The 20495-nt window shown below is 37.2% G+C and overlaps 1 protein-coding gene across 1 annotated transcript in view; it reads right to left on the bottom strand.

Moving 5' to 3' along the window:
• The window catches only part of LOC131075587 (putative F-box protein At5g39460), a 170531-nt gene that overhangs the window by 46409 nt on the left and 103627 nt on the right, over positions 1–20495 (bottom strand). Inside the window, exon 7 of the mRNA XM_058012439.2 lies at positions 11969–12101. Coding sequence (XP_057868422.1) covers positions 11969–12101 — 133 coding nt within the window. The remainder of the gene's footprint in view (positions 1–11968; positions 12102–20495) is intronic.

Genomic DNA, 20495 nt, shown 5'->3' with positions numbered 1-20495 from the left:
GATCACTTCGCGGAGGAAGAGATTGGAATTGTTTAGGCCAAAAATAATCAATAGGAAGGCTAGAAGTTCTTTCAGCTGGTTTAAAGAGACTATGATTGACAGTAACAACTTCACCATTATGGGGAAATTTCAAACATTTATGAATAGGAGAAGCAATAGCTTTCATGGAAGATAGCCAAGGATAGCCTAGCTTCACACGAAATTGTTCGAATGAAGGAATAATAGCAAAGTTCACATCAAGGGATTTGTTATGGACCTCAATAGGTAATGTAATAGAACCAATTGCAGGAGAAGAAAATGCATCAAATAATTTCACAATCACATCTGTTTTGTCATAGATCACTTGATTCAATTGTAAAGTAAAGAGAAATTCTTCAGTAATAACATTAACCATGCAAGAAGAATCAATAAGCACTTCACGGCAAGGTGTATTCTTGACTTTTGGAACTATATATAAAGGACCATCAGGTGCCCTGATAGTTTCACTAGAATAAAATGTGATGGAAGGTTCTTTAGGGTTTTCTTGCTGCTCTACAAAGTTAATCACATTCGGAGTCATAGACACAAGACCATCAAATGAGAAAAAGGAATAATTAGTCTCAATCACATTAAAGGTATTAGAAGGTAATGGATCAGTAAAAATCTTAAGATTTTGGTTAGGAGGAGCTACAGATGTGTTGCCTTTATCATTCATACCAGAAACAGAGATAGTATTATTATCAATCAAATCTTGAATTTTACCCTTTAAAGCAAAACATTTTTCGGTATCATGCCCAGGTTGACGATGAAATTGACAAAAAGATTTGTTATCAAAATAGGGTGAATTAATCTTTGCAAGATCTATTTGCTTTATAGGAGGGAGAGTAAGCACATTTTGTTCCAATAACTTATTCATAATACTATGCAATGATTCATTCAAAGGAGTGAACTTTCCTTTTTTCTTGAAAAACTTAGAAATAGGAGGCACACCTGATGCTACATTCACATTGTTGTTGATGATGTTTTCATTGAACTTAACGGACTCTCTGTTCGGTTTAAACTTTCCAAATGGTTGTTGACTACTATCACCCTTATCACTCGGAGCCATAGGATTTGCTTGTTCCATTTGACTCACAGTCAGTTGATAATTGTGAAGAGTTGCACACAACTGTTGGAAAGAAGTAAACTCAGAAAACAGAAGTTTTTCTCTAATATCTTTTTGTAAATTAGAAATAAACATTCTTTGAATATCATTGTCAGGCACTGGAAAAGAGATTTGAGCATACAAATGCTTATATCTACCAATGAAATCAGTCACTTTTTCTTTAACACCTTGTTTACAATGCATTAAATCAATCAAAGTAACTTTAGGACTTATATTGTTTTGAAATTGTTGAATAAAAGCATTTGCAAGTTGTTCGAAAGAAGTAATAGAATAAGAAGGCAACGAGCAATACCATTGTAGGGCTTTATCTCTTAATGTCCTAGTAAATAGTTTTGCAAGCAACCTTTGGTCATAAGCAAAATCGGTACATATTGTTTGAAAAATCTTAACATGTGTTAGAGGATCACCTTTACCATTATAAAGCTCCAAATGCGGGATTTCAACATGCTTAGGAGGGATAGCTCGAACAATGTCAAGAGAAAGTGGGCTCGCAACATCAAATGTGGGCACACTAAACTTAGATTGATTCATAGAGGCAATTTGTTGCTGTAAAGAAGAGGCAGTTTGTGCAAGATTGTTAATGGTCACTTCAGTCGAAGAGTTCATATTAGACGTGTTAGATTGTGATGGAGGTATTATGTTATTGAAAGAAGGTATTGATTGAGAGTAAGGTGGCGGGACACTATGATAGTTAGTCATAAGAGATGGTTGGAAAAGAGGAGCACTACAAGGAGGAATGGAATGGTTGAATGAATTGCCCCCTTGCGTCATGTTCATTTGTGGAGATGTAATAGGGACACTCATTGAAGGAATGAATGAAGAAGTTGGATTGAAAGAAGGAAGAGGGTTAATTGAAGAGGAAGGATTGCCCCCATGACTGGTGATCATAGGCGGAATGTCCTGTATAGAAGTAGTCATTATGTTTGATGTAAAGGTAGGTATACTAGCAATAGAAGTTGTCAAAGGAATAGAATGATTGACTTGAGTAGGAGGTTGTGTATAACCTAAAGTTTCGGCACAACTCTTCATAGGCATCACATTCGAATCCACAATGTGTGCAATACCACGCAAAATATCAATTCCATTCTTATCACTTTGAACCATACGTTTTAGACCCTCAATTAATGAAAGAGCTTGACTATCGGGATACTCTTGAGACATCCATTGCTGAAAATCATCAAATTGGTTATCCAATTTCGAAAGTTGTTCTACAGAAACCTCATGGAGAGCTTCTTCATCATTAAGAGGATTAGAGGAATTACCCGTGTCCTCGTTAAAGAGGCCATTCAAATTAGGTTCCATCTCCTCGGTAATTAAACCTTGGAAAGACTTAATTCTAAGGCTTCATCTAACGGGAATAGTGTAAGTAGGGCTTATTGTTGTAAAACTCATGCACTAGAGAGGGAGAGAAGATTTTGAGTTTAGAGGTAGCAAATTTCAATAAAATCAGCCAATCTCCTAGATTTAGGCTGTTAAATGCAATCACGACAATCTCCCGAAATTTCGGAAAAAATGTTAGGGACCGTGGCGAACGGAGTGCACACGGTCCTCGCAACTTTTTTCAAAATTTTCAGGGATGAAAGTTATGATGATTTTAAAGCTAATCTGAAAAAATTGAGTGATTTTACGATCTGTAGATAGGCCAAATTAAAGTTGCAATCTCAAAATTGAACCCTACCAAGATTGTTGAAAAATGCAAAATTTGAATTTTGAAAAAGAGATGGAAACTGAAATTTTGAATTTTATGATTTTAGATGGAATACTAAGAGCAATGCAAGCTTTGAAATTTAAAAGTTGACTCAATTTCACACAAAATTCAATTTTGAAAACGGAAATCAAAGTTGGTGTAATTAAACACTTAATTTCAAAAGTCCCAAATTGCAAGAATTTGAATAAAGCACTGAAACTTTGAATGAATGACAACACACTTTTCAGATTTAGGACAGTAAGAAACACAATTTTGACACAAAATTTCAATTTCACCAATTTTTGAATGATTAGGAGCCTTAATCCAAGCAATCACTAGACCAACTTTGACTTAATTTTGAAAGTGTTAGAATTGATGAAATCAGCCAAGATTCTGGATTTTAGCAGAAAAATACAGTAAGATCTAGCTCCCGAAATTTCGGAAAAAATGTCGGGGACAATGGCGCTCGGGGTGCACACGGTCCTCGCAACTTTTTTCCAAATTTTCAGGGATGAAAGATATTATGATTTTGTTGCGAAATCCAAAGTTACAGCTGATTTGGAGATGTTTTGATCAGTGAAATTGTCGGTCAAAGGTTGAATCAAGAGGGTTTTAAAAATTAGGGTTTTGACACTTAACCACTTAATTTTCAGAATTAAAGCACAAATATGAATTGATAGTTTGCAATAGAAGGGTAGATCTGAAACAAGCATTAACCATTAAACATTTCGCAAGCTCAATTACTAAAAAGAAAATTTAGGGTTTTTATGCAATTAACCTCTAAAATTTGTAAAAGATCAAACATGGAAATGTAATCAAGGCATCCAATTTTCAGATCTAACCATGAATAATCAAAAAGGATGTTCACGTCGGGTTCACCAAAATGTAAAGCGGAAAAATCGCGATCGAACCCTAGTTGTTCCCCCCTCCCCAACTTCAAGGAGAAAGAAGGTCACTAGGATTGACGGTTTTCACTCAGGGGAGACTTTACATTCAAAAGAGGGGTTGAAACCCACAAGATCCAATCCCACACAACGCAAGATTGGATTCTAAATGAGTTTCAAGGGTTAAGACAGCAAGGCTACCCTCTTTTGTAAAGAATGTAGATAGAAGGATTGAGCTAGGAATGCATGTAAAGTGAAAAAGATTCGCTTATAAACAGAGATAGGAATATAGGATGAAGCTGCGGACCTGGAATTAGCAGTAAAATGCCGAGACGACGCTGTCCTGCAAATTTGAGCGAAAGTTGACGGGATGATGGCGCCCGGCGTGCACACGGTCCTCCGAAAAATCCGTGAAACGAAAGGGGATCTGTTCGTCTCTGCACAAGGATTCTAGATCTTCAATTACAGCCGCGTACCTGCAACCTTGTTGTAAGAATGTTTGTATTCTTTCATGCGAAGGTGTAAATGTCGTTGTATGTTGTATGTTGTAAGTGATCTCCTCTTCAATGGTTGAATCCTTGTCTTGAATGCAACACTTAGCCTTGAATGGAGACTTAGAATGATCAATTGCTTGAAGGAATGCTTGAATGCCTGAATGCTTGAATGCCTGAATGTTTTAATATCGCTTCCGCGTCTTGCACACATATGTCTTTCCTTCCCAAAATGGGAGAGGAAATGTAGTTTATATACTTGCCAATTAGGGTTGAAAGACTGATTTTTCCGACCTTGGGCCGACATAGCAACCTTATTTTCCAATTTTGCAAACATAAAGACCCGAGGCCCAAAAGAGATCGGGCCCAAAATAGGGCCAGGGACCAGGGCGCTGGGTGCCATGGTCCTAAGGGACCAGGGCACTGGGCGCCATGGTCCCACCTCCCAAGACAGCAGGGTGCAAGGAGGGATCAGGCCACAGTGCAGAAATATGCAGTTTTTGATGTCATAAACAGGTTTCGGGGTCTCCATTCAGGTTCAGTGTTGCGTCGCCATCGTGAAGACCCAAATGCAGTCGAAATTGCAAGTGTCACAATTTTAGGACGTTACATTTAGCCCCCACTTTAGCGGGAGTATAAGCGTACGCCCATACTTCCGGTAAAGTACAAGGAAACAACATTGAAAGACTTTCACCATTAATCATTCACAATTCCTTTCATTCATCTAATCAGCATGAAAGCAAATGAGACGTAGAGACCATGCAACTTATTGAAATAACACATCAAACTCACCATAGCTTCAAAGAAATCATATGCTCCTTACAACAAAGTCTTGGCAACAATCTTTGCCTTCTCCTAATCTAACTTCTATTCTAATTGCCAACTAATAATTGCTATCTATGGACTATTATCTAGTACTCCACTATTACTCTCCTCTTGTTAACCCTTTACAAAAGAGTGATTTGAGCCTTTTATAGTGCTCTCAATACAATTCAATGGCTCAGATTGATTCACAATCAATGGTCGAGATTACAAGATGAAAACCCTAATTAGGGTTTGTTACAACACCTCCCTCTGGCCAATGAGAAAATTACATTTAGGTTCAATACTGAAATGTGAGCCAATAGAAATTGAGGTTAGGTATCTCGAATTTTGTGCCTCCATGGGTGAGTCAGGTACATTGCATCTAGACATGCTAATGTGGAGCCTCTTGATTGATTGGTGATGGCAAGGATGCCACCTCATTGTAGACTTGATGCCCCATCATAGGTAAGTGTTGATGTTGAGCAACATCCTTTGATACTCAATTGTTGATGTTGAGCAACATCCTTATATGCTCAACATCCCAAGCTTGCTCGATGTGATGATGATGAAGGCATCACCTTGGTCAAGTCGTTTGATCTCTGCTTCACACCTTGGGGTCTTGACCTTTTCATGTTGCCATCATGCAATGAGAGCCTTGTATAGATCCTCTCAAGTTGTAATGCTAGCCTTGGATGTCCTATGTTGCTAGCTGATGAAGTTTTTCTCTTTTGAATTTGCAATGATGTTGATATGCTTTAGGGTGTAGGATTCTAATCTTTCTTGGATCTTGGACCTTGACCTTGATCTTCACTTTGCATGAATCGAACTTAACCTTGATGTTGAAGTAATTCCTTTGGAGTGCTGTTTTGATCCTCCTACAATCAGACCTGCTCCTGATTTCTTCCTTAGTCACCTGCAAAACAAACAAAACGGCATCAAATACATAAAATACATACTAATTTCACCTAGCTTTCATTTCTATATGTCTGATTTTGTCTGATCAAATGATGTTTCAAGGTCTAATTGCTCACTCTCTAGTCTGATTTTATGTTTGCTACAGGTCTGATCATGCATGGAAATTCACTCAGACCTGCTCTAGTTGCCTTCAAAAGGTGGGCTGGAAATGCTTCCAATTCAAACCTAAGCCTTTTAAGAAAAATCGCTATACCTTGGGGTAAATTTTGATCAATGAAATGATCAAACTTTGGTACAAAATCGCTTCCTTTGGTGTATTTCGCTCCCTAAAGTCCAAATCAGAATGCAGATCGCTTGAATGATGCTTTGAAATGTGACGAAACACCTGTACAGTAGAAAATTGCATACTCGCTCGCAATTCCACCTACAATTTTGTAGCCACTTTAGTGTCCATCCCCAAGCACCTGAGTAGGCTCATTTCAGCCCTTATATCAGCCTTTTCCCTCTCAGGATGCTCAAGACACCTTTTTGGCAGCTATCTTTCAACCTCAGTTTCATGTTAGCCACGTGTTTCTCTTGCCACCTATTGCTTTTGAGCGTGATTTGTCTAGACACTAGTGCACTGTGCAGACGTCTGCCCGTTGCGCATTCATCCCACGACATCTTAATGTTCAAATATCAACTCTGCGTATTTCAACAATTGTCACCTATCTTGGTTGGTGGAAACGTCTCAAAATCTTCTAAACGGCCCACCAGCTTTCTTTTCCCTCCTCTTCTCTCTTTTAAATCCATCTTTTCTCTCCATTAAATCTCTTTGGTTCCTCCATACAATCTCTCTTGGTCCTCTTGGCTCTCACATCTTTCTCTTGCTCTTTCTCTTGCTACCACACTCTCAAGCTCTCACAATAAGCTTTTGCAACTCTCTTGGCTTTCTCAAGCCTATTTGGTAATATCTTTCTATCATTCTATCTATCTCTTCTTTGAGCATCTTGGGATTTATCACATCCCCTATCTATTTGATCATTTTATCATCTATCTATTTATCTTTTTGATCTATCTATCTGGTTGTTTGTGGAGGTGGAAACACCAAAGTGAGGTCTTGACTGAGGCACTTCTATACAGCCCAAACAGTTTTCCTCTTCTGTATGTGAGCAGCTTTCTTGAAGGCATTCAAACGCATGAGGGATTGCATATGTTCTATTTATTTTATTTATATTCATTTCTATTTTATTTATTGTCTAATATTTGCTGCTACATTTCTAACTTCTAGATTTTGCAGGTTAATCAAAACATAGATTCAGGTTTTCGTGTTTCTGAATCTTTTCTGTTCGCGGTTCGTACAAGACTACAACGCACCGCGCAAACATCTGCGCACCACACTGGCATCCTTGACCGAGACTCTTAGATTCAAACCAAAAACTCCCTATCGTCTACTCTTAGCATTTCTCTAATTAGATACCTTCACTAGTTTCACTAGTTGGAGATATCTGAATGTATGTTGTGAAATTGGCTCTCAAGGGAACATGGTTATTCCCTTTGAAAGGTCACTTTTGCACCATTAAAACACTCTTCTATATAGGCATTGATGTGAGAAAAGGTGCATCCTTTCATCTCCCAGCCAACTTGGTTTGGAAACAAAACATTTCAAATACTTCTTAAGTGCTTGACCTTTGATCTTCCTTATTCATGATATAGCTGACCTATCATCAAAGCTTGAAGGCATCTTGGAAAGGTCGGCATTTTGTGCTTCATTCACACAAAAGCTTCGGCATTTTGACACTCATTTGCATTATGATTTCGGCTCTAGGCCCTCCATTTGCACTAAGATTTCGGCTTTAAGCCCTCCATTTGCACAATGAAGGCGGCATTTCAACTTTCATTTGAACTAACTTGGCAGCATTTAAGTGCTCATATGTACAAGCAAGGCAGCCTTTTTGCTTCCTAACGCACAATCAGTTGAAATTTGGAGCTTCATGTGCACAAAGATTTCGGAATTCTTGATCCCTCATGCACAACCAAATCGAAATTTTACCTCTTAAATGCACGATTAAATCGGAATTTCAAGGTGTTTATGTCCAAAGTCATCTTTAAGTCGATGTTTACCACTTTGTATGCACAAACTGATCGGCCTTTTAGGCTTTGAATGCACCAAATGTTGGCAGCATTTTAGTCTTTGTGTGTGCAAGTGATCATGCTAAGTTAGATTTTGATGTTTGTGTGCACAATTTGACTAAGTTTTGATCAGATTGTTTCCATGTTGTTTCCATAAGATGATCAGTATTTTGAAGCTTGCATGCACAAATCAGGTTGAGGCTTTTGATCTTGTATGTACACTCAATGATCTAGCTGGTCGGCATTTTGATCTCTCCATGCACTTAGCAGATCAGAAATTTTAGCCTTGTTTGCACAAAGTCTTCAAGCTTGAGTGGCATTTTGGTGTTGATTTGCACAAAGGGGTCGGAAATTTTGGCTTGATATGTACAACTAGATCGGCTTTCTCCTCTTCATTTGCACAATAATTTCGGCTTTTTAGCTCTTACATGTACAAACATTGCGGCTTTGACCCCTCTGCATGCACAAATGGTTAGCTTGCAAAGGCGGCATTTAGGGGGTCATTTGCACTAAGCTGCCAAGATTTTGTGCTTCATTTGCACAAGGGCGGCAAACTGACCTTTGTTAGCACAAACAAGGCAGCTTTTCACCATCCATTTGCACAAAGCAATAGTAGCATTCCATTCTTGCCTTAGACCAATTGTTCATTTAGATGATCAATCTAATGTATCTTTCCCTCAAATCATCTTCTATCCTAGGCACAATTTTACCTCTCATTTGCACAAATAATTCCTAATGAGCAAGCCCATACCAAGACTACTCGTCAAGCAAAATTTTGCCTTAGCCAAATTTTTGAATTTTCATCCAAATTTCTCATTTTGATCACTTATCTAACATTGCCATAGGTTATCTCATGATTTTTTCCTCTCTAGCATGGGCGCAATTCTAGGGTCCATTCGCACAAATGCCACTTGATGAGCAGGCCAGTGCTAGGACCATGCCTTAAGCAAGAATCTTAGTCAAATTTTTGCCTCCAAAATTTTGATAAGCCTAATGTTTCCACACTTCATCATTTGAATATTTCACATCATTGAAAACAATTCTTGACATCTATTCCTCCAACCTGACCTTCGCCATAACAAAACCCTAGGACCTATCCACACTTTCAAAGGAAACCTTGGCGACTAATAGAACCTAACTGTTGGCATTCTACACTCTAATGAGAATGGTTGATGTTGTCATTGATGGAAACCAACCAGTAACACGATTCTACGGGTTCACCGACAACGCAGACATCATTTACTGACACCGGTAGGCACAACAAAGTTTACTCATCGGCATTCTAGTTTACACCGACAACAAAGCATACCGGCACTCAGGCCAACATAAGACAAGTTTTGCTTATATGAATTGTATTGTAAATGTAATTAATTATTTGTATGCCGACATGATGTATTGTAAAGACTCATATATGTATGAGATCTAATAAGTCATTTTTGATATAGCATGGAGAGAAAATTATGTAATGGTATTATGTAGAAGATAGCGAAAAGATCTTGTAATAAGGCAGATAGGTTATGTGAGTGAATATCATTCACCAGCAAGTTTTTGGTTAAGGTTTCTAACAGAGCTTAAACCAATACTGAATCAAGCATTGCAGATGCTATTTTGAGCAGTACATTGTATTGGATTTAATTATCCATTTTGTAGTTAGTGAGAATCTTCTATTGAGCAGTGAGCTCTAGGCTGTTGGCCTTCCTACATGTGCAGGCCCATATTGTAAGTAATATTTATTCATATTGGCCAGTGAGTAAATATTGTGGGTCACAAATCCCACCGAGTTTTTTCCCACACCAGGTTTCCTCGCCAAAATATCTTGTGTTATGGTGTGCGTTTATGTTGTCTCTGTTATTTCTCTTTACTGCACTATTTTTTGTTTACCGGTACATTAATTTGAGTTGAAAAGTTATAAATAAGTTCAAATAATCCATTAGCCGGTTAGACACTGATTCACCCCCCCTCTCAATGTCTTTGGGATTGTCATTGCATCTAACACTAACCTCCTAACAAACAAAGCCTAACGGCAAAGAGATTGACACTAAGCCAAGACAACTAACCTAAAACCCTAAGCAAAGCGAAAAAGTGGGGGTCCCCATTCACAATGGGGCAATGTGTGAAAACATCACAACAAAAACCCTTGTGGGACCAAATCACAGCAAAAACATTTATTTATATAAAATTCTCTTACAAACTTTGTAGGCACCAACCTGCTGGAGACACCAATTCCTGCTTATCTTTGTAGGCAACAACCCACAAGAGACACCATTCGCCACTAGTAAGCACCAACTTAGCAAGAGACACCAATCCCTTCTATTGAGAGGCACCATCTCCTAAAACAATGAATTCTGAGTCTCCTTGAAAATAAATCTCCTTCAAAAATCTGTTTTAGATCTGCTCAAAAATCTCGTTTGAATTTGCTCATAGACCTCATATAAATCTGCCCATAAACCTCCTTCAGATCTGCTCATAGATCTGCTATAACTCTTCTCTTAGATCTGATATAACTCTGCTCATATATCTGCTCATAAATCTGCTATAATCTTGCTCTTAGATCTGCTATAACTCTGCTCATATATCTACTCATAAATCTGCTATAATCTTGCTCTTAGATCTGCAATAATCTTCTTCAAATTAGGTCTATAAATCTACTGATCAAGTATATATCTCTTTCTAAATCTGAAGGATATTTCATCAAATGCATGCTTATCACATCTCAAACTTATCTTGCATAATACCTTCCAATATACCCCTTCTCTCAAAAGAGATGACCCATCCAAGAGGGTTGGCTACACTTGCAATATAATAATTAAATTTAATTCCAAACGTGGCCGACTACATAGGAAAGGTCGGCCAGCAAAACAATTCAAATTCAGATATAATAAATGCTGCTCACATAGTTGGTCAGCACTCTATAAATACTTTATTTTATAATCGCTTCTTCCATTTAAGTGCTAACAAAGGTGGTCGGCCATCATTAATAGAAATGAATTTAACTCCATTTTGTTGCTGCCTTCGTTTAGGTAAAGTCAGCTAAATATAATATCTTTCCTCCAAATTATTTGGGTGCTGCCTTAGTGTAGATGAAGTCTTCCCTTTGATAGCAATTAGTGGCCTTTGGCCTTTCAATCCTCATTAGCGATCTCCTTGGACCAGCATTTTCCATCTTGACATCAATTACATTCTTGGACTTTGACATCAATGATAATTAATCCAATACTAAACAATTGGCATGGTCTCTTGCTTTCTGCAATAATTTCACGAGCTTCATCGGAAAGCTTCCAAGCATATATTGCACTATGTATAGAGGACACATTCATATGGGATACACTGTGTGATAGGCCAAGATACAGACTTGGTAGGATATTCAAATTATCATTGGGCTGGTGATTCAAAGGTACATAGGCACCTCACAAAACTTGTTTTTGCAAAGACCTTATTTCTTATTTTAACCTCAATTGCACATATCCTCATTGTTTTTGGAAACTCAGGCTATATGTTGTTACTCTTTCCTTTCATTTGCACATCTAATTGAATACGAGTATTGGAATATTGCAAATTTCTGTCTCTTTGATTGCATTTGATTTTATGTCATCATAATATTGTTTTGTTTCTGAGTAGATTTATTGCTACACATTCATTATTAAATCTAACAAGAAGCAGCCTATTTGGTAGCTACAAAAGTCCAAGAAAGAAAAGTGACTTGTCCAAGTCAAACTATCAAGAAGCAATTAATGTTGATACTAGAAAAAAGTCTTAGAAGATAATGGTGAAAGAAACCAAATCCACTACATTGCCACAACATATGCATACATTCCAAACACGGTGAACAGAAAAATGGATATTTCCATAAGCACTATTCAATTAACAGAAAGAGAATTAATATTTCTGTAAGTATCAATGAAAATTAAACCTCAAGTGAGAAAGGACTCACGTTCTAGCAATATCTAAGGCATCATCCTGTTCAATTCCCATCAGATTCCTTTGAAGGTCCAATCGGGCCTCCATATTCACTGAAGAAAGTTTAACTTTAAATGTCACTTCATTGCAAGGTACATTGGGATCACCTGATTATTGCACAATAAATGAGTTAATGACTAATAACGAGCAAATCTTATTTGTGGTGAAAGAAACGTGTGAAATCCATTGGATAGAAAATATGATTGATATATAACTGCCTATGATTCTCTTGATTCCCTAGTCTAGTTTTATCAAATTAGGTATGACATAACAAATATATAACCATTACTAGGTATCAATTAGAATACATATTCTGCAAATCAATCTAATTATATTCCAAGAATAGCAATTAATTAAGAAAATGTGAATTTTTATTTTTTTAAACCTTCCTACATTTGCCTAATTTTAATGGTTGTCTATTTGTTGGCATATGAACAATTCATTCATAAGTAGGAAGAGCAATAATAAATTTTCAGTTTAGAAAAGGGCTATGTTCCAATGTACTGCATGTCAACTGTTTCTAGCTTGATATGTTCACATATAAAAAAAATTATAATAGAAGAAAATTAGATCTACACAGATGAAAGGAGTAGATTTTACAAAGAAAATACAACATTTATAATACTGGGAAGAAAAATAACAATCATCAAAAAGTACCAGTGGCCACTGTTATGATTCTATAAGAATTGCGAAGGAAATGACCAAAAGCTTGATACAGATCAAAAATCTCTAAAACTGTTTTTTTCTAGAAGCTATTTACACAACATTTAACTTAAACTAAGTAGTTCATCATATCACACGAGTCAAGATGTAGATGATAAACCCAGCCAAAAAAATAATGAATTTCTGGTTGTTCATCTTATGCATTCATTTCCCAAGCGAAAGATGAAAATTGGAAGAGAGGCCCAGGACACATATGGTTATTAAATGCAATGCCAGCTCAAACCCCTATTGTTTATCAGGTGTTAATAGTATCAAGGTCATTGCTAGTAAAAATATAGTTTGTTGAAAGACGAAAGTTGCAGATTGTCCTATAGTAACTGTTATGTTGTAAACAAACGCACCCCATTACAAATAAGGGCCCCCACTTTTCACTTGTTAGCTTAGTGTTTTGTTTGGTTTGGCAATGATTTTGAGGTTTCTAACCCTAGAGATGGGAAGAGGGTTTGGCTTGATGCTGATTAAGGAACGAAATTGTGAAATAAAAATGTTGTGTATAAGTAGATTTTAAGAGTGAATCTCATTAAAATGTGATTTTGAAAAGTTGCAACTCAAGGTTTGAAGCTGTAGAGATAAGGGTGTGAATGCATGAGTTGTACATTAAATCAAACTCTCTCTTAAATTGTCAAGCAACTTTGCAAATCTAATCAGGAATGTTGCATTGTTTGTGAAACCTTTGCAGTTTCTATTCAAAATGTTAAAACCCTTGCAATTTTGATTAACAATGTTGAAATCCCAAAATTGCAAGACCACATCACTGCAAATTTGTCAATTGACTTTGTATTTGCACAACAAAATGTAGAGCAACCCTTCAAATGCGTAACAAATTGCAAGACACCTCCTGATTTGCGCCCAGCATTGCAATACAAGGCCTGAAACCAGCACTACAATGCAAAGGACCCTCTAATGTGCGCTCCATAATGCAAGCACAAAGTCAAAACCTGCCCAGGTGAAATTAACGCTCAACAATGCATGCATGCCCTCCAAATGCGCTCAGCAATGTAGAAAACCCCCTCAATCACGCCTTGCAAACGAAACAATATATCAAAGTGCGCTCAACATTGTTATATACCCCTCTAAACCCACTCAAGATCCTTGCATAGATCGGCCTGCAGTCAAATATCTCACTCAAGGATATGGTCGGCTGGAAATTAGCAATTGAAACACGTAGGAAATAAAATTTAAAGAGCAAATTGTTTGTAGGGCCAACATGGAGGTGGATTTGGTAATGAATCAAACGTGCAACAAAGGGAGGAAGCCGACTTACAAGCATGAAAATAATGAAAACCAATGCTAAAATGTGCAATGAAATAGGGCCAACTTGGATAAAACCACCAAAATGTGTGAGGAAATTGCAAATAAAATGGAGAAGACCAAATCAAAGAGTAAATAGTTCAGAATTTACAAAACAATAAATGCAACCTAGCCAACCTCTTTTACTAAGGGTGTGACAACATGAAGCTTATATAAATGCTAGATGAAAATCATGCTCATCCATTTCAAAATCAATTCAAGCAAGATTAAAGGGCAGATGCAAATTGCAGCGGAGCAGAAGTGACTTTTACAACAGACAGGTAAATTTCATAGCAAACAGGTGAGAACTCAAAAGTGAAATCAGATTGCAATGGAGCGAAGATATGGAGACGAAGTGTGAATAGCAACCAAGGTAATAGCAACTCAACATCGAAGACTGAAGGAGGCAAATTCACAACTAGAATCAAATCAGAACTGGAAGTGAGGTGAATTTTGTCAAGGAATAAATCAGAAACAAAACCTAAGGGTGCAAATCTATGTGAGGAAACCGGACTACACACAGGTTGAATGAAGGAGGAAGTGCATGGTCAAATTGCCAAGTCATTTAGGATTTGATGTTAAAGGATAGAGGAAGTGATTGATGTAAAGAAAATCAACGCTTTACATACAGGTCCAGGCAATTTTTCCCATAATTTTATGCATTTACAGATTTTAAACACCATCACTTCCAGGTCTGAAACCTTGTTTCCAGCAATTTTTAAGTGTCATTTCTAGGGTTTTACTGGACTTTGTTAAGCAAATTTTGGTGAATTGCTGATGTTATTCAAAAATTTTCACAATTTTAAAATAATGATGCAAGGGTTTTGACTTATATCTCTATTATCAAAATCCTCTTGTATTTTCAAGATTTTATTCACTACATCATCATGATGCAATATGTTTTAATTTTTCAGGTTTAATGCAAGGAGAGATGCACAAGATGATTGTGAATTATGCAGGACTCAACAATGTGAGGAGAATCATGGTCAAGCGTATCCAAGGATGGAGGATGGCAAGAATATAAGGAATGATTACAAGGATTGATGCAAGAGACTTCACAATGCAAGAGGGTAGATTTTAAAGACAATGGAATCCAAGATGGTGACAAAGAAGATTGTTACAACATGAAAGGCTCCACAAGGCTCAAGGGTTTTCAAGATGAAGAAAGCAAAAGATGAAGGTGAGTGCAAATCTAATCAAGATGAAAGACAAGGATTGTCATGAAGATGTAGATGGAAGTGCAAGTGCAAAGGAAAAGATCAACATATTCAAGAAGATGCCCAGGGACTACATTGCGACATAAAGGATTTCAAGATGATGCAATTTGGGAATATGTACCATCACAATCAGTCAAAAAGAAGGATCAGTGTTGAGTATCAAGAGATGTTGCTAAAATGAAAAGACTTCTTTGTGATAAAGGAGAACACTTCGAGAACCATGCAAGTTGAGGTAGCATTTACTCATCTCCAACCAATCAAATAATGACAAGTTGGCATGTCTGGATTCATTGAACCTAACTCATCAACAAGTGGACATGTGGATGCATTGAATGAAGTGTCATCATCTACCCCTTGTAAATTATGCCACTAGGGGCATCTTAATTATCATTCGTCCTTTTCCTCAAAAGAATATGTATTCTAGACTTGTAATTTTTTCATTGGATAGCATTAAATGTAATGAGGTGGTAGAAATAACCTCACTTTGGATTTCATTGAATCATCTTGGCCGTTGATTTAGAATTAATCTGATCCTTCATTTGTAGCTAAATAAGGCTTGCTCTTCTCATTTGTAAAGGTTAAGAGTTAGAAGTTAGAAGTAGCAATAGCAATAGGAGAGGAATAAAATTGTTGCCAAGACTATGTTGGAACAAAGACATGATTTTCATTGAAGATATGGTGGATCTTTGTGTGTTGTTTCAACATTTTAAATGGTTTCTACTTCTCAAATTTTAGTTGAAGTTCATTGTCATGTCCCCTCTTTAGCTCTGTCTAGCAAAGACATGTGAGTCAGCTTATTTTGGGGTCTTTTAGGCTGACAGTGGTAGATAGAGACTCAGAGAGGATATTCAGTGTTTGGGATTTGGTATTCTGGCAGTCGTGGACCAGTTTGGAGCAATTCCTTAATTTTAGGAGGCATTCCTTCTTTTGTGGAGGCTATTCCTACTATTTAAGAGGATTTGACAGTACCCAGGGTTGGGTTACCATGAGACTATTCCTTGGGTTCAGTTTCAGGAAGATTTGGGTATGTTTCCTAGCTTCTAGGAGCATCCCTAGATTTTAGGGACAAGATTGCTCAAGGATCCATGATTTCCGACAACAGTCACAGACAGGTGGTAGGCTCCGTTTCAAACTTGTGGAGTCAGATGAGCATTATACGGCTATTTGGGATATATTTTTAATATTTCCTAAGTTAGCGTCTTATTAATTAAATAAAGCTATTTATATAGCTAATTGGAGTAATAAGGAGATTTTGGCTTCTTCTGGCCAAGCAGGCATATGTGTTATAGCTCGTTGGAAAGGTCTTGAATTATTATAACTTATTTTCATCATCTGGACACATTTTGGCACCTTGAGTTTTGTTATTTGACGAAAGGGGTGTTTTTCCTATACATAAAGGCTTTTTAATTAAGAATATGCCATTATTTAATAAAGGTAAAAGCATATTCTCCCTTTAGGGTTCGAGTAGCTTTGAGAGGGAGATAAAAGGAGATGTTGGCTCATTATTTTATTATCTTTTTACATCTTCAAACTTGGCATTTGTGAATTTGCTCTGAGGAGCGATTTCTGGAGAACTGGGACGCAAACCCAAGGGCTTGGATATTGGGACACAAACCCCAATAGAAGGTTTCAGCAGCTTCATTTGGTTTCAGACTTTGATTGGAGTGCAAGTTCAACATTGGAAGAGCTTTCGCTTTGGATGTTGGGTATATTGCTTGGCACATGGGAGTTCCTTGGCTACTTGGACGTGACTGCAACAGTCGTACGGCCTCCTTCCAGTTGGCATGTGGGTTGTTGATTGGTATTCATCAGCCATCTCTTTTCATTGTGCGTGGATGGTCTTTCTTGCAGCCGGCAACATTGTTTTGGTTGGTAGATACTTTGCTGGCATATCATTTATGTATTTTGCCTAGTACGATTTGTAGCTACTCTGGATTGGCTGAATATCATATTATTGCATATTATTTTCCAGCCTATTTCATATTTGTTGCTGTTGTTATTCATTGTTTACCTATATCTGGAAAAATACAAACAAAAACAAAAGACACAACCTTTCTGCAACTTCTGTCTCTCTCTGAAAGATCATTTAATAAACAGGAAGAATTTATTTTAGAATAAATAATTAAAAATTACAGCCTATCAGCTTAAAAGATCCATCAGGGATCTTTCAGTGGTATCAGAGCCTTGATCTTGCCAGCCTATTGGGTGAAGCTCAATAGTTTGATTTTATATTGAAGCTTGGTTGCAGACCAAATTGGTCATCATGACAGTGTTGTCTAAGAATAAACAAACAGGGAAAAAATTTGAACAAACACCTTCAAGGAGTTCCAGATACTCTAAGGGTACAACTTCATCAACTAGTACAAAGAGGAGGTCTCCTACAAAGACATTGAATGATACAGTTATGAACAACTATGACAAGTATTGTTCCCTTCCAAAAAAGATACGTGACTGTTTTTCCTTCACACAATTCATGGGAATACCCGATGAAGATGACTTGATGCTTTCAAGTCCATTTCATCAACCAAGGAGGCAACATGAGTCATTTGAGAACCAGGGAAGTAGTGGAGGAGCAAAGGAAATGATGTCTACAAATGAGATTGGCAGAAAATTAGTTGATGACTTTGATAGCCAGGCAGATTTGATTGGTGAAAAAAAAATCTCAGCATTAGGGAATAACTCATATGAGACTTCTACATCCTTGCAAGGTGTCTTACAGGTGGATTTCATTGGAGAGTATGACAGTAGAAACAGCTGTGAAGGAATGAATGTTGAGTTACATGAAACAGATGCATTCTCTAGTGAATTAGTTGACTCTATTGTTGAGACCAATTCCATACATGAAGAAAAATCAGAGGTTAGCATGAATGAAACAACACATCATAAATCAGATTTTGTGTACTTTGGGGCAGCAGATATAGAGCATTGCCAAAGGTTGAATGGAGATTGGTTAGATAGAGCTATGCAAGCAAAGATGCTTGCTACCCAAGCAAGACAGCACTTGCAAGAGTTCAAGGAAAAATGCAATCAACTTGATAATGCAAGAAGACAAAGAGAGTCATACATTAGATCGTTATTTCTTCCAAGGGAAATATGTGTAGATGAAGAGCTTACAAGGGAAAAGCTTCTTGAGGTAAGCCCACAAGAAGAGCATGTTACATTGTGTGAAGAAGAAAGGAGGTATGATTCAAGAAATTCAGTTTGGTCTAGTTTGCCTTATGAAGTCTATGACTTCCCTCTTTTAGAGAGCCCCTTGAAGACTCAAAACATTAATGCTGATATTTACACACTTGATGGACTAGCCACAAGTGACATATCCATTTGTGTGGAATGGAACATATTTCATTTCAAATTGGCTAATCATGCATCATCTACAATGAAAATCTTAAAGAGCTTATTATGGAGTCCAAGAGATTGTCTACTAAGAAGATCTTGCATTTTGATAATGTTTGGTTTGTTTTGCATACTACACCTTGGAGACAATTGGTAAGGAAAATCATAGCAATCATGGAGGTGAAGGTATGGATTATATTAAAGGCAGCTATGGAAGCTATAAATCCATGTTACTTGCAGCAGGGTGCACTTCATAGGTCAACATTCATGAAAGGAGACCCTACCCTCAAGAACAATACAAGGAATGGCAATGAAGACACCTTGGGAAGGTTTGAACATAATTCTGATTTCCAAAATTGGGACATAAATATTTTGATTTCATATGGGCACAAATCCAAAAAGGATAGTGAAGACAACTATAGCATGGTTGACATTTATGAAAGGATAAATAAGCATGAGATTGTGGTGGGAACTTCTATTTGCCCACAATCTGATTTTATAATAGCAGTTAGAGAAGAACACAAATCAGTTTGTATGTTGACGTCTCACCTTTATGATGTTGACACTTTGCTTGAGTGTAAGGATGTCCTAGTCTCAAGTCTTGATATGTTACTTGATTGGGCTGCCAAGTGTATGCAAGTGTACTCTTGCATTGAAGTTTTCCAAGGCAATGGAAGAAAGGCTACAATCATTCCTAAGTCTATGATTAAGGACAGCAGCATCATCCTCTTTCAATTACATGAATTTGCAGCTCCTATTCATGGAGCAAGTAGTGAAATTGAATTTGCAAATGTTGGTATACATGATACATTGGTTAAGCATGGTTATTTTGATGATGTCTCTTCCAAGAGGACTGGATTTGTTTATATCAAAACAACAGTATTAAATCAGTCTGACGAAGTTTGTGACGTACACTACTCCATACATAATGAGGAGCAAGACTTATCTTATGCTGAGTTTGTAGTTGATGTTGACAGCAGTACTTCAGTTGAGACAAGAAAAATCAATAACACACCAACAATAGGCATATCAGCAGTGAACAAAGAGCCAAGGAAGCTAATGGTTATTGTTGAAGATGTGGCAGCCAAAAGTGTGCAGGTACAATTCAGTGTTAAAGACTTCAAAGGAAACACAAGGAAAGATAATAACAGTGAGCTAGCAGCCCATACTCGTGTAGAAGACAATGTTATCGAGTCATCTAATGTTGGCATTCAATTTTGGGAAGATAGACATGGAACAAGTCAAGAGTTGGTGATGTTTGATGATTCGAAAATAAGTATAAAGGAGGAGCCCAAAATTCTGATTAGAGACAACAGTTGTGTACATTCTCATTCTCGAGAGTTTGCCACCATGATACATGGAATAACAAATGAAGGATATTCTATAAGTGATAGCACTCAAAATGCTTGTGTTATTTTCAATAAAGAGGTACTTGTAAGAGTTGATGACATGACACAAATGCATGACAGTCATTTTGATTTTTATAACAGCAGTAAAATACCTTTTCGTTTTCAAGTTAATGCAAATTCTAAGCATGAAGAGATGAGTGCTAGAGATTCTACCATGGGTGTTACACAAGGTGCAATCATGTTGTGCGATAAGCTTGATGATGCATCTCACCATGGGACTGATTTTATGCGCTTTGGAGCAGCTCAGATAGAACAATCTGGAAGGTTGAATGAAGGGGGTCTAGAAAGAGCACGGCAAGTTAAGTTCTTTTTTGTCCAGACAAGGCAGCACTTACAACAAATCAAGGAGCGCAACAAATGTTTAAATCAGGCAAGACAACAAAGAGTTGCATATCTTCGATCACACTTTCTTCCAAGAAAAGAAGACTTAGAGATTGAGCATAAGCAAAGTAAGTATGTTGATTGCAAACCAATTTTAGAGGAGTCACATATTGCATCATTGGATTTTAATGATGGTCACAAATTTGAA

This window comes from Cryptomeria japonica, chromosome 5 (genome assembly GCF_030272615.1).
Source record: "Cryptomeria japonica chromosome 5, Sugi_1.0, whole genome shotgun sequence".
Lineage (NCBI taxonomy): Eukaryota > Viridiplantae > Streptophyta > Pinopsida > Cupressales > Cupressaceae > Cryptomeria > Cryptomeria japonica.
Note: the sequence above shows the minus strand (reverse complement) of the source record. Positions and strands in the feature narration are given on the sequence as shown.